We start from the raw sequence: 15,256 nt of genomic DNA, 5'->3' as shown, positions 1-15,256 counted from the left end.
TTGGGGCTCCCGCCCCCCTTCTCACCGCGTCCCCCACTCCCCCCGTGGCTGGGGGGGTTTCCCAGCACCCCCAGTTCCACCAGTGCAGCCCCAGCTGCCCCCTCATGCCCCACCCCCATCCCCAGGGTCACCTCCCCCCTCCCCAAATTCCGCTCCCAGGGAGTGCTGGGCACTGCCAGTCTGCCTGGACACTGATTAGACATCTGCGACACGCGCTCTGATTTGCCAGGATCTGTTTTGGGGTGGGAACGGGAGGAACTGGGCACCCCCAGGAGCCTCTCGGGTTTGGGGCTTTCGATCCCCCCTCGGCCCTCGGGGCGGCCCTGGGGCCACCCCAACACCCCCAAAATGGGGAGGGTCCCCGGGGCCCTTTGAAACCCCCAGGAATGGGCGGGAAGCGGCAGGAGCTGCCCCAAAAAGGGATTGAAGGGTCCGGACCGGGAATGGGGGAGGCTCTGGGGATGGCTCCAGTCCGGATTGGGGCGGGCTGGGATTGAGGGAGGGTCCGATCAGCGGCTGGGGATGGGCTGGGACTGGGGAGGGGTCCGGGATTGTGGGGATAGGTCTGGGATTGTGGGGATGGGTCCGGGATTGTGGGGATTGGTCCATTCCGGGACTGGGGCGGGGTCTCTCCCTGTGATTGGGTCTGGGACTGCATCAGGGTCTCTCCTCGATCCCATTCCTGATCCCGTTCCCAAACCTGATCCTGTTCCTATTCCTGTTTCCAATCCCAATCCCGCCGCTGTTTCCAGGGAATGGGTCCGATCCCAAGCCTGACCCCAAATCCTGGGGTCAACTCCCCCCAATTCCAAATCCTGGGGGTTGAAACACTGGTGAGGGGAGGGGGGACGGAAATTGAAACACCCCCAAACCCAAACTCTGGGATCTCCACCTCCCCTCCCACCTGCCCCAAACCCTCAAACTCCAAATTTTAGGATCAAACCCCCCAAATCCCAGATCCTGGGGTGTCAAAGACTCCCCAATTCCCTAACGTTTGGGTTAAATCCCCCTGACCCCAAATCCTGGCGTTTGAAATATTTGGGGTGTCCAACACCCCCAATTCCTAAACGTTGGGGTCAAACACTCCTAAATCCCAAATCCTGAGGTGTCAAACACCCCCAGACCCCAAAGTTTGGGGTTCAAGCCCCAATCCCCAACTCCTGGGGTTTGAAATGTCTGGGGTGCCCAACCCTCCTCATCCCCAAAGTTTGTGGTCAAAGGCCCCCTGATCCCAAACTCTGAGGTGTCAAATCCCCCTGATCCCCCAACTTTTGGGTTAAACCCCCCCCCAAATCTTGGGGTCAATCCCCCTAAATCCCAGCCTTTGGGGTCAAAATCCCCTGATTGCAAATCCTTGAGTTTGAAACATCTGGGGTCTCCAACTGCCCTGATCCTAAAGTTTGGGGGTCAAAAACCCCCAAACCCCGAGGGGTGAAACCCCCCCAAACCCCAAATCTTAGGGTCAAACCCCACCAGTCCCCAAAGTTTGGGATCGAGACTGCCCCAATCCCCCACCCCTCCCAAACCCACTCCAGGCCTGGGGGGCACAGTGGGGTTTGTTTGGGGTTATTTGGGGATATTTGGGGTTTATTTGAGGCAGCTCCAGGTGCAGAGAGACCCTGTGTACAGTGCTGGGAAAAAAAAAAGGGGGATTGGTGTGGGAATCCGGGGATTCAGGATGGGGAAAGTTCGATTTTTTTGGATTTTAGGGTATTTCAGGCTTTTTTTTGGGGGTGGTTGGGGGTGTTTTGGTGGGGTTTGGGGTGTTCTGGGTCCCTTTTTAGTGAAGGAGATCTTCCTGGCACTGCTCTGGGTGATCCTGGAGCCCTGCAGGGCCTCGTGGGCGGCACCCGCCTGCACCTCGGTGTCCAACCGCACCCAGGCGATGTCGCGGCGCCCGGCACCAGGGCAGCTCCTGGAACCCCAGGAACCTGGGATGGGAACGGGGCCAGGAGAGCCCCAGACACCTGGGAACGTTCCCCAGACACCCGGGAATGATCCCCAGACACCCGGAATGTTCCCCTAGACATCTGGGAATGTTCCCCAGAAAACCCAGGAATGTTCCCCAGAAAACCTGGGAAGGTTCTTCAGGAACTCAGGAATGTTCCCCAGACATGTGGGAATGTTCCCCTCAAATGAAGAAATGTTCCCCAAAACATTCAGAAATGTTCTCACAAAGAAATCCTCAAACATTCCCCAAAAATTTAGAAGTACGCCCCAAAGAAATTGAGAAATGTTTCTCTGAAAAATCGTGGAACGTTCCTGAATAATGGGCAACTTTTCCCAGAAAATCCAGAAATATTCCTCCCCACAAATTCCAAAACAAACCCGGTTCCCCATCCAGAAACATTTCCAAAAAATATAGAAATGTTCCCAAAAATCCAGAAAATCCCCCCCTTTCAAAAATCCAGAAACATTCCTCCAAATATTCTAAAATTCTCCCTCAAAAAAATCCAGAATCTCAAAAAAAAAAAAAATCCAGAAATCTTTACCCATATTCAGAAATTCCCCTCTAGAAAATCCTGAAAATCCTCCCCCCTAAAAAATCCAGAAATTTCCCACCAAAAATCCTGGAAATTCCCCCTCAATCCCCGGAAATTCATCCTCAAAACTCCAGACATTACCCCAAAATCCCGATACTTTCCCCAAACAATCCAGCCCCAAGCCCCCCTCACCCCTCTCACCCCCAAGCCCCACAATCCCCCAATGCCCAAAGGCCACCCGGAATCCCCGGAATCCCCGGGATGCCGGGATTGCCCCAGATCTCCCTGGGGGCAGAGCATGGAGAGCATCAGCTCCTGGGGCTCCTCAGGAGCTGGGCCAGGAACAGGATGTGCTTTGGGGCTTTGCCCACAGCTGGGCAAATGGGAGAAAAACCCCAACATCAGCAACAGATCTGCCCCAAATCTGCCCCAAGCAGGCCCCAAATCTTCCCAAAGTCACTCTGGATACGCACCAAACCATCTGCCCAAAATCCCACCAAAATCCTCCATGCTGTGACCCAGTGCTGTCTCATCATTTTTAAGGATTTTTCACAGTTCCAAGAAATGATATCTCAGCTCTGGGGGAAGCCTCCTATAAACTGATGGTGTTGTGCCATCTCCTCAAGGAATCAGCTGCAGTCCCAATTATTATTACAGAACCACTCCAACAGTTTGCTGGGTTTAAAGCATCTCTGTGCTGAGGGAATTTTGGAGGAGACAGCTGTTGGATGGTTCATTAGTCTGTCACCCCCAGACCTTCACTCCTAAGTGCCATTCTCAAGAGCCTTGTTTTAAATTCCATTTAGGGAATTCTCTCCCACTTAGAGCCTGGGTGGTGGCCAGGCCTCAGCTCTGCCTGGACGGGAATTTGCCAACAGACCCAGATATTTTCTGCACCAAAACTAGATTTTGATTGCTTTGACTTGGCAATCTGACCCTCTAGACATGACAGTTGGACTGTTTTTAAAGGGAGCTTGGGAATTATTGTCTGGAAATAATTATCCAAGTCCCCCCTGAATGGAGGTGTGTCAGCTGTGTGCAGACTCTGGGATGATGGTACATTATTTCAGAGATTGCTATTTACCTAATTCCACCTTTGTTGTTAGCTTTGTCTGCTATTTGAAATATTCCTGATTGTTGTATCCAAATTAATCCTAATTGCTGTAAGGTTCTTGTCCACTGCATGTATTATTTTACTATGATGTTGCTTCATACTCATAACAAAAGACATGCATCTCATTCTTAAAAAACAAAAAAGAAGAGGAATGAATGCCTTAAGAACGTTCAAAAATTGCAAAATGTACCTGAGAAATTTGGATGACTAATCATTCTGAATGATGCAATATTTACATGAGAAATTTGGAAAAAAGATCATCACCTCTAAATCCCAACTGAGTGTACCACAGTGAAGCCCAATTGATTCTTTACCTTCAGGAGAAGATGTGCCTGTGTTTTATCATCAGCAGCTCAAAGCAGTCACCTCTTCATTCCATCAGACACTGATCAGCTCTGAAAAAACGAGGCCCAGTGGAAAGAGAAATAACCTCATCACCTTGCAGCCTCTGTGGCCAGAGCAGGAGCAGGAGGAGGACTGCCAAGACATGGCTGTGTCTGGAAACTGACAGAGGCCATTTGCCAACAAAAGCCTCAGGGCATCCTCATGGTACAGTGCTCCTACTGCCCTTCCTCAGGTATTCCCTGTTCCAGCTCCCAGGAGGACATTCAGGGATGGCAAAGATCAACATTTCCAGCTAATGGACTTTCTCACACTTCTCAAGTAATTGGAAACAATGGTCATTTGTTTCCATTTTCCTAAGAGACATTGGGCATTATTCCTTTGTTTTCTCATGCTACAAAACCTTGTGTCAATGACTTGATGGAATTTGGTAAGTTTTGTTGATTGTAATTGCTCTTTTATCTATCTTATCCCAAATCTAATAGATTAGCAGTGACAACCCTGATGAGATAATACCCTCACAAGAGTGAGCAGTTTCAACATCAGAACATAGGAGCCTTTTTTAAATGAACAAAAAGGGGGAGATGCCATAGACAGGTAGAACAATGATAAAAGAAAGGCCTTATGAAATCAGGCCTTGCTCTGCTCTATTAATAGCTGGCCTGTCATCTCCTCTGAGTGCAGCTGAGCAGTTACAAGTTCCCATGTGAAGCTGTTTTGAGAGTGAGACTTTGTGAACAATCTACTCTGAGGGTGAGAACCAAATGCACCTGCAACAACAAGGGATTTATTCCATGAGAATCAGTGAAGAGAACAGGTAAATGATACAATAGAGAGATGTGATGCACTAGTAAAATCTATTTTAGGAACCAATATTAAAAAAACTGGCAGGAAATCTATTAACTTACTAAAGTTGCACTAAAAGTCAGTCAAACTGTGTAAAACGAGTTTTGTGATTAAAAAAAAAAGAGTCCTTCTCCATCCCAGGTGGGTCTTCTGGGATTTCACTTCCCCCTCTTCTTCTGGGCTTTTGCTTCCCCCTTCTGTGGGGATTTGGCTCCCTTCTTCTCTGGTGCTTTGGTTGTTTTCTTCTCTGCGGTTTTCTTTTCCTTCTTCCCAGGAGATCTGGTTTCATTTTTGGAGATTTTGGTTTCATTCTTCTCGGTTGGTTTGCTTTTCCCCTTGTCTGGTTTTGGATGTTGCTTCCTCACAGCGACTCCCTTCTGTCCCTTCTTCCACCTCTCTTCCTGGCCAGAGAAGGTGGAGGAGACCTGCTGGCTCTGTCCTGGCTGCAGCACACCTGAGAGTGGCAGGATACTGAAAGCCTGGATGGAAGACAGGAGAGATTGAGGTGTTGAGCATGGAAAAGGATGCAGTAGAGCATCTTGGAGCAAAGTGCAGCTGTAGCTGGAGGGGCCTATTCCCCAAACACTGCCAGAATCACCCTCACCTCATCCTGCATCCATGCCACTGAACAGTGCAGGGACCATGGGGAAAATCTTCTCCCATACCCACGGGTCAAAGCATTAATTAGTACATTGCATGAAAGTGAACTGGGATGTCTCCTGGCAGTAGACATTCTCTCTGATGCACAACTTGCCTTTAAAAAGTTTAAAAACTTCCTGCTTTTAGAGAAGGAGGAGACTCAGAGTGAGAGCTCTTAGAGCTGAGGGAAGGACTCCAGCCCAGCTCATCTGACTCCTGACGCTCTTCCCCTCTCTCTCTGATTTAAATGCTGCTTTCTCAAGGTGCTACAGCAAAAGCTCCTGCAAAAATTTCCTGTGCACCACCTGAGCAGTTCCAGGGGGAGCAGTTCCCTCACAGGTGCTGCACAGCATCCTTGGGCAGCCCCACAACGTGTCCTGCACGGCCTCTCCAACAAGCAGCTGCTTCAGCAGCACTTTGGGATGGCCTGGAGGGATGGGAGGCCCCTCTGTGGCCAATGCTGAGGGCCCCCAGTGGCACTGGGAGCTCCAGCCCTGCTGGCCACACTGACAATGGACAAGTGAGACAGATTCCCTCTTGCCTTCTCTGCTTCCAGGGGAGTGTGCACTATGTCCAGGGAGCACCTGAACCCCTCCAAGCCTCGTGGGAGGTGAGGGTTTTCAGCAGTTTGTGCTGGCACCTGAAAAACAAGCCATTTTCTGTGCTGGCAGGAAGAGACAGCCACTCTGCAAAGACTCTGTCTGTAAGAGAGCTTCCGGGCCAGCAGTGCAATGGCAGCTCTGGGCTGAAAGCAGAGCCCTGCACACAGGGAGTCTGGCTGGCTTGGCAAGAGGCTCCATGGAGATCAGGACTCATCCCAGCTTGCTCTGGGAAGGAAGCTGCAGGTCTGACCAAGATGATGCAGATAAAAGCCTCATCTCACACTGGGAAGGAAACAAGGGCAAAAAATCCCACACTCAGCACAGGCCTGTAGGATCTGAGTCAGCTTCTCCAAGGAAAACTCTCCTATTTCTCCCTCCCACTCACCCCATGTCCAGCCACTGGCCCTGCTGCCCAGCCCACTGCCCGGGCACAGGACAGCAGGGCAGCAAAAAGGGAGGTCAGCACGAGCATGACTTGGTGCTGGCAGGCTGGGGAGGCAACACAACCACTGGATGTACAACAAAATCTACCTCTGCTCCTGAAGAGTTGCTAAAATCCTGCACTTCCTTCAGGGCTCTGCCTGGCTCCTCCTCCTTTCTGATTCTGAAGTGCCTCCATTGAGTTGCTGAGGAAACCAAACTGCTCCTCTTCTCTTTTGGTGGTTGGGGTTTGAATTTAGGTGGGTAAAGCTCATCTCTGGAAAATGAGATAACTATGAACAGGGACCTGCAGTGGGAGGGAGGGACACCTGCACCAGCAGCTCCTGGCCAGGATGCAGCCCCTGGCTGGGTGCTGGGCACGTTGAACTGAGAAATGGTTTGATCCAGCCCTTCCCAATCCAGCCTGGAGCAGCTCTGTTCTAAAGGCAGCCCAGGGATGGCACTGAGCTGCTGCAGCAGCTGCAACTGCTTGCACTGAGCAACTACAGAGGACAGGCATGAACACCTTGTGGGGATGCCAAAAGCACAGTGGGAGAGCAAAAGACAGAGAAGGCAGCAAAAAGGTGAGATCTGAGGCACCCAGGGGCAGACCCAGCCAGTGCCCAGCCAGCACAGCCCCGCCAGGGCCCAAGGCCAGAAACTCTGCAGCTCCACCAGGAATTTATCAGCAATGTTCCCCTGACACTGCTGGGGGGTTGGTTGACATTTTCCAACACTCCCAGGTGACTCAGCTCACATTCCCCACCCACCCATCCATACATACTCAGGCTGTGGTGCTGGGATCCTGCCAAGCTCTGTCATCCTTGGCCTTGGGGAGGTTTCTGCCGGCTGTCCTGAGCTCCGTAATTGTGCTCTCTGTGCCAGGAAGCAAGCAAGAAAGATTTTAAAAAACCCAAAACAAACCACAACAGGTAAACCTTAAAAACCTTCAACAGCTCAACCCTGCTCAAGTTATTTCTTTAGGGACACCTACCACTCTCCAGCTGAAATGCTGGGCTTTTGGGGGAAAAGAAAATTACATGTTCACCTCCAAATTGAAAAGGATTAAGGTAAGAGAACCTTTCAAACTACAAATCATTGACCCAAAGGTAAAAGCTTTGCAAGACATCTCTAGTTAAGACCAGGCTGACAGTTCAACAACTGGTTCTTCTGGTGGGGAGAAACCCTCCTCTTTAAGGGAAGCAGCCTCAGAGTTGAAAGCAACTGTTTTGTCACACTTCAGGCTCCCTGGCACAGCTTGCACTGCCTGTTCTTCCTGCTCACTGATTTACAGGCAGTGCCACAATGGCCCAGGTTCACATGTTTGGTGCCATCCAGGGAATTTGGCATCGTCATTTCCATATGTCTTAATATAAATTTCAATCCTTGCAACCACTCTTCAAATGCCAGCTTTCCTTTCTTTTACAGAAAGCTCAAGGTTCCCAGAAGTCTTCTGACATCCTCTTTTGTGCTCAGAGAGACGACATTTTAATCCAGATGTCTCCAAAGTTAACAGAATTTAAAGAATAATGAACTAAAATGACCCTGGATTCCAGCTGTGCCCAACTCCATTCTGTGTCAGACACTGAGATTCCCACCTCGAAGGCACGAGCTGTTTGTGCCACCCATCCCTCCTGTCCTTCCCACAGCAGCTTGTGCCTGTTTTCCCTGGCAGAATCCCTGTGCCCGGTTCCCCCTGCCAGGAGCAGTTGCACACAGGCACACAGCTCCCCGTGCCCTCACCCGTGGGTTTCTCTCATCCCCGAACACGCCGATGAGAACATTGGTGCGATGCTCGCCCGGCGCCTGCACTTCCACCACAACGGGGATCTCTGCTGTGCTCTGGGGCTGGACAATGCCACAGGGCTTGGGGCTGGAGTACAACACAGCAGAGTCCTCCTTGCGTTTCTGGAAGGGACAGAATGAAATGCAGCTTCAGAGGGACCTCTGAAGAAACTTTAGACTCCTTAACATCCACCGCAACAGCAACTTACACACACGTTTAAAACTGCCCAGGACAAAGGTAAAAGGCACAAACAAGATGCAAGAATTGGAGGCTCAGCATTCCCAGGGGATCCTGCAAGGAGGCTGCCAGCACAGGCATTGCTGTCTGTGGATGCAGCAGCTTTTCACAACCCTCTAAGATCTCCCACAAGAAAACACCCTGAAGACAAGAACATCAACTGTTTCCTCAGGAGCTTCAACTGCCTCCTCAAGTTTACATTCGGGTAGGATCCTGTTCTCAGCAGATCTTTAGGACTAAATAGAAACCAGCAAGTTCTTATCCAAAGCCTTTTTCCCCCTAATAATCTCCTCAATAATATTTGACAGGAGGAAGTGGATGTGATGCCAAACCTGGGGAATAAGCCCGTAGCAGCCAGGAAGGTGGCTGGGATTCCTAATCAGGATCTTCCTCTCATAGGGCACCTTCAGCTGGCACTCATCGTACTGGAGCACATGGGTGGACACTTGGAGCTCAGGAACGAGACATCTGGGCAAAGAGATGACCCCAGGGGAATCAGAGGTACTGAGAGAATAGAGAACATTTACCCCCAAAGATTGGGAAATGGAGCAGAACACATTGGTCACTGTCAAATGGACATTTAACAGCCCTACAGGGATAAATTGCCTTCTACCTCTTCCCACTCCAATGGGTCTTGTCAAGGAGGGACAAACCCTGAGACGCAGCACCCAGAGGCTGCCAAGTGCCCCAGGCAGAGCACTTGGTGCCACAGCTGCCTCAGCCCCTCCTTCACCCAAGGAGGCTGGCAAGGACTCCTGTCACAGCCCCAGTGATCCACGAGCTCTGGGGGAGCCTTCCCAACAAGGATCAGGGCTCACTAAGGCTCAAGTAACACACAGCTCCAGTGTCTCAGTAAAAATGACTCCCTTCTCTCCCATGGTGCTGCTGCCCTGCCTGAGAACTCAGCTCTTTGCCCCAGCCCTGCAGGGCACGAGACACCAGCTGCCCTCAGAGTGGCTGATCACCCCCTCCCAGGCCCTGCAGCTCCCTCACTCCTTCACTGCACAGCTCCAGGCACTGACTGGCCCCAGCTCCACCTGCTGTACAAAATGGCAGCCCAGGCACTGACTGCATGGCTCTGCCTGGGACAGGGAACAGCACCAGGGAGCTGCAGCCCTCTGGGCATTCAGCTGGCACCCACAGCAGCACAGCAGGATGCAATTCTGCTGCAGCAACAACCACTTTTGGTCTCAACTCTGAGAACATTAAAGCTCCAAATGGGAAGCAGAGGGAAGGAGAAAAACTGCAGCTGACCTGCCACATCCAGGGCTGCTTTCCCCTCCTAAGACCTTGCCCTCAGCACTTGCTGGGAGCCACTTGCCCCCTGCCAGGTGCCCTCATCAACAGAAGCAGACCCTGACTCTCAGCAGGCTGCTTGCTGTGGCCCAAACCAATGCACGCTGGTCACAACCAGCACAACTCCACCTCTTGCAGCAAGAAGGAGAGGAGGCCCTCGGGAAATTTGTCCCACCTCAAGCACCAACACCCAAGCCCATCAATGATATCATTCCTGCTCCCTTTAGATAAGGGCCAGGGCTTTGCTGGGCTGTGAGCAGGGCTGCTTTTCACCACAGGCTGCTGTCCAAGCCCTGCTGTTCTCATGTCCAGCTGGCACAACATGAGGCCATTGAGCAGCACTTCTCCTGGGCAGCTGCAGCCAGCAAAGCCTGTGCAAGGCAGTGCCTGGGGAGGCCAGCAAGGGCTGGTACCTGGCTGTGATGATCAGTGTTGCCACTCCCTTGCCTATACCCTCCAGATCCACCAGCATCCTCCTGTAGAACTCCATCACCGTGTTGGAACACAGGGTCACCTGGTGCAAGAGAAGAACAGGAAATTCTTCCTTACAAAAGCTCATTACCCACGTGTGATATCCTCCAGTTCCCGAGGGAGGATTTGGCCATAATTCTTCTGCTGCTCCATGTGTAGAGCACAGTCTCAGAGGAACAAAAGCCTTCTGCCAATACCAGACTTGTTAAACACACCTTGCTATCAGGGCTGAGGTCAGCTACATTAAAACATCAGACTAAAGCTCTCTGCACCACTGTGTTCAAATTAAGGGGCCAATTTCTCATCTGACCATAATGACATCCATGCAGAGGAAATCTGACTTGAACACAATGAGTTCAGCTTCACAGCAGGAAGCTGAGGGCAAAGGGTGGCCCAGCAGGTGCTGGGCACTACATGGCTGCAGAGTATTTTGTCCCCCCTGGAGATTCCTGCAGTGAACACAAATCATTTTGCTCCCCAGGAGGGGGGAAATGACACCAAGAAGAAAAGCTGACTGCTTTATACAATGACATCTCTCCAACAGCCACCTTCTGCCCTCATCCTTGCTCTGCCCACTTGCAATCAAATCAATTGCTCTCAAAAACACAAGAATGGCTTCAGGCCTTGACCATAAGGAATGTGACCACAGCAGATGATGTTGGAAACCAAACAGTGCTCCTGGAGGAACATCCCGAGTAATGCAGCTAGCAGAGGCCTCCCAGCAGTGCAGATCTCTCACTCCCAGCATGCTCAAAGCTGGCACCAGAGCTGAAGCCCTCCCACACTCCAGTGCAGCTTCAGCCCTGCTGCTGCAGCGTCTGTGGCTGCACTCTTGCCGTACCTCGATGTCCTGGTGTCCCTGGGGGAGGATGGTCCCTTGGCTGGGATTGATGCTGAACTCCCTGGGCTCCACATAGAAATGGATTCCCTTCCTCCAGGCTGGGTCGCTGTCCCTGCGGATCTGATCCACGCTGTCCACAGCCGGCTGCGTGCCATCGTCCGACATGCGGAGCTGGAACGTCAGGGGCACCGGGGAGCTGTTGGTCAGGCGACAGCGCTGGGTGTAGGGAAAGCCTGGGAAAGGACACAAATATCCAGTCAGGCACCCATTATGGCATGATCCTGGGGTGAATATCCTGCCAGGATGAAAGTGGGATTGGAGTTCAGCTCTTTATTATCTGAACTACAGATCACCGAGAAGCTGCATGAGGAATTAATCGTCACTTAGTTCCCTCTGGCACAGATTCCAGACTGCAGCCCTGAAAATGCCCACTCCTAGCCCTGCTCAACACTGCAAGCTTCTCTCTTTGGGATGGGGAGCAGCTCCCTCACCTGCCCCAAACCAGCACCACTTATGTCTCAGTCATGAGTGTGCACCCAGACCCAGCATTTACTCTGAGAATTCAAGCTGGAAAATTCCCTGCCAAGCCTGCCAACACTCCCACTGTTTTCAGAGATATATAAACAGTGAGTTGTCATTGAGAAGTAGCTACAGCAAAAGAAAGTGAGGATGGAATCAGGAACTAGAACGTGAGGCAAAGCACCCTAAAGCAGCTTCTCTCTGCAGGATCCTTAAGGCATCTCTTGGTTTGGGCCAAACAGACTGAGCACGTGACAGCTCAGAGCCCACTCAACTGGGGGCACACCCGAGCCTTGCTTTGAGATTAGCAATGAGGAACCAGGTCCCACCTCACCCAACAAACAGGGACATCACAGCCATGCTGCTCACTGGGATTGCTGCCTGCAAGGGTTGAGCCCACTTTAGCTCTGGGATTTGCTTTCCATCCTGGAAAGGCAGAGATACAGCCACTGATGGTGGGCATGTCCTGCAGAGCCCGCAGAGCAGCCACAACCTGCTCTGCAGTGCACATCTGGCTGGGCTGGCCAGCTCTGTGGGGAGGACACTTCTCCCCAGGCCTGCTCACCAAGACTCACTGGAACACAGATGGGCAGAAAAAACAACTGCAGCTGCAGACCAGAGCTTCTCTGTGCCCATCCAAGTGACCACTGCCAGCTCCAGCAGCGACTCCAGCAGGGAGGCAAGAGAGGCACAAAAGGACAAACCCAGATGTCAAAACCTCAAATCAGACTGAGCTCAGCACACAACAGCCAACAGTTACAAAGAAGCAAAGATACAACAGCTGCCTTCAGCTGGAGAGACCTTAGGAATGAAATGAGATTCAGCAGGATCAATCTCCTGGTTCAGAACCATATTTCCATCTGTTGCCTTTCTTGTTTCATTTCCTTAGAAGTCAACTTGAAAAGTGCCCCCGTGCTGATGCAGGCTGGGGAAGAAGCAGCTCAGCAAAGGCAATGAGTTTCCTTCAAAAGCTCATGAACTGCTTTGTTCTTGGTTTGGGCTTGGCAGTGAATGTTATTCCTTTTCCCATTGTTTTGCCTGGCAGCCCTGTCATTTCAAAGGTATAAGAATTTGCAGGGAGGGGCTCATCTTTCCATTGCAGGAAGATTCCCACCTTCCTTGGCAGACATCTGTCCTTTAAAGCAGCACAGAGACACCAGAAAATACTGACTTTCTATTCCTTGCTTCTATTGGATCTCACAAGGGCAAAATGCCACCCGAGGCAGCAGCAGCAGCCCTGCAGTTCACAGCCTGGAGATGCTGCTGGGCAGACTGTGAGTGAGGGATGCTTTTCTGTGGGAAGGCACAGATCCCTGACACTGTGTCCCAACCCAGGGAACACTCACCAAAGGAGATGTCCCCGAAGTCCAGCTCAGGGAGGTCGAAGTGCAAACTCGGAGCAATGACGCTGCCTCTGGAGGGCGAGGACAGAGGAGGAAATGGCTCGGTTAAAGGAATTGCAAAGGCCCGGCTGTCGTGGCTCGGGGGCACAAAACCTGGGCTCAGGGCACCCTGGGTTTCCAACCAACACAGCACCATGTGCTCAGCACAGGGCCCTGTGCACAGGAGGCAGCTAAAGCCAAGTGGCCAGCAGCCAACAGCCCCTGATGGGCTGTGGGCACAGGGCAGGCAGGAGAAGACCCCGGGTTGCTGGTGCTCCCATGAAGGACCCTGAACACACACCCAGACATGGCTCCGTGCCTCACTTTCCCCATCTGCAACGGGATGGACATAAAGGTGTCCCCAGGAACTTCTGTAAGCAGCCCTTGCAGCCACAGGTTCCCTGCTTTGCTCCTTCTTAGCTGGAAATGCTGTTCCCATGGAGGAGCTTTCTCAGGAGAGTTTGACCCACACCATCATTACAAACAGAGTTCTGAGACAGGAATCCAGGGCATTCCCAAACATCCTCTGGAAAGAGCAGCAACAGTTCTAGCCAGGGGACAGATGAATCCTAGAGGAAAGGACCAGCTTGTCAGCAGTGCACCAGCTGGCACAGCCAAGAGCAACAGCTTCAACAACCAAACCAGGCTGTCCTGAACCCAGCACAGCACCTCAGCTCTCCTTGAACTTGGCAGGCAGACTCCAGAAGTCACCAATATCCACTGAAATCAGCACTTGAAGCTGCACAACACTCACCAGTTGATTTCATGCTTGATGCCAATCAATGCCCACTCTGCCTTTTGGTTCCAAACCAAGGAGCAGTGACCTGGGCCTTCTGTTGTGTTCACAGGACTGCCCCTGGCTCTGCTCTGCACATCTCAACAAGAGACACCTGCCCTTGCCAAAGGAGAAAGCTCTTTATGCAGAAACACCCCATGGCCACTTTGGGGCAGGGACAGAGGAGAATCAATGATTTGATGGTGAAAGGTTCACTCTTGATTTCCAAAATACAAAAGCAGTACTTTTCCTCCAAAAACAAAGCCAGCATCATTGTTTCTCCACTATGGGCACACCTACTCACCACTTTTCTCTTGCTAAGTAATATCTTCCTTGTTCTTTTTTATCCATCTCCCTTATCTCATTGGTACAATCCAGTGCAGATTGCTTTCATTTCTTTACTGCCTTGAGCCAGTGCCTGCCCACAGCAGCAGCCCAGCTCCAAAGCTGCAGAGCAGCCAGCATCAGCTCTCCTGCTCCCACTACATTGTCCTAGCAGTACATGGCTCAGGCTGGCAGGGACAAGGCCTCACGCTGCTCTGCTCCTGAGCACTGAGCTCTGCCTCCCCTGGGATCAGCCCTTCTCCCTTTGGCTGCACCAGGATTATCCCATGCCATGACACCAGCCCACGCGAGGATGCCCAAGTCCTTGGCACACTTCCTGCTGCACACTTCCCTGACTCCCACATCAGCCCTTTCCTGCCTGTGCCAAGGAGGCATCAGAGCACTCTGTGCACAGCAGCTGGGAGCACAGCTTGTCCCCCACAGCAGGGCTGGCAGAGGTGAGCTGAGCCTGCTGCTGCCCATCTGCCAGGGATTGTTAACACAAGTTTTTACAAACACTGCTGCTGCTGCACAATCACCCAGGCTGGACCATCCCTAAAGCCCTGGGGGCCTTGCTGGCTGCTCAGGTGGGACATCCCAGAGCAGCTGCTGCCCAAAGCTGATCCATCCCACTGCCTGCCATGGCCCAAGGCACAGGGAGATCCCTGCAGGGAGGAGTCATTCCAGCTCCCAGCTACCACCCAGGGCAGGAAGCATCCTCACACTAAAGCAATGCCAGCATCAGAGCAGAGATTCAGACCTCAGGAAACACCTTTTTTCTCTGCTCCAGCCCAACATGAGGTAGGTGGGGGATGTCCCAGACACAGCTACAGATGTGCCCACCCAGCTCCCAGGGTCCTTACTTGATGCTCAGGATGGCAGGCGTAGGAGATCCAGCCACTCGGAACTGGAACTCTTCCTCAAAGCTCCCCAACACGGTGGCACTGAAGGAGATCTGCACACTCTGGCTCCCACCTGCTGCAATGATGCCCTCCAAGGGTGCAAACTTGAAGCAGGAGCCCACGCTGGTGGCTGAAGGGATACAGCTGAAGGGAGCAGCCAGAGCTCCTTGGTTCATCAGTTTCACCTGCAGCAGCAAGAAAGCCAAGTGGAAATACATGTGGAACCTTCCCTTCTTGGGAGTTATTGTCTCATGATGCCATGAACACCCAGAAAAGG

At 52.0% G+C, this 15,256-nt stretch overlaps 1 protein-coding gene across 1 annotated transcript; it reads right to left on the bottom strand.

Annotated features, from left to right (window-relative positions):
- Window positions 1-4,921: 4,921 nt before the first annotated feature.
- LOC311165894 (uncharacterized protein) lies at window positions 4,922-9,083 on the bottom strand. The gene is made up of 4 exons (XM_084227385.1): window positions 8,802-9,083; window positions 7,231-7,322; window positions 6,558-6,723; window positions 4,922-5,264 (listed from the first exon to the last, which is right to left on the bottom strand). Exons 2-4 carry the CDS (start codon window positions 7,266-7,268, stop codon window positions 4,944-4,946), a joined length of 525 nt encoding a protein of 174 aa, XP_084083511.1. The 5' UTR covers window positions 7,269-7,322; window positions 8,802-9,083; the 3' UTR covers window positions 4,922-4,943.
- Between the last annotated feature and the right edge of the window lie 6,173 nt (window positions 9,084-15,256).

Source organism: Fringilla coelebs, assembly GCF_963513975.1.
Source record: "Fringilla coelebs genome assembly, contig: SCAFFOLD_33, whole genome shotgun sequence".
NCBI lineage: Eukaryota > Metazoa > Chordata > Aves > Passeriformes > Fringillidae > Fringilla > Fringilla coelebs.
The sequence above is the reverse complement of the archived record's forward strand: the minus strand, read 5'-3'. Positions and strand labels throughout refer to the sequence as shown.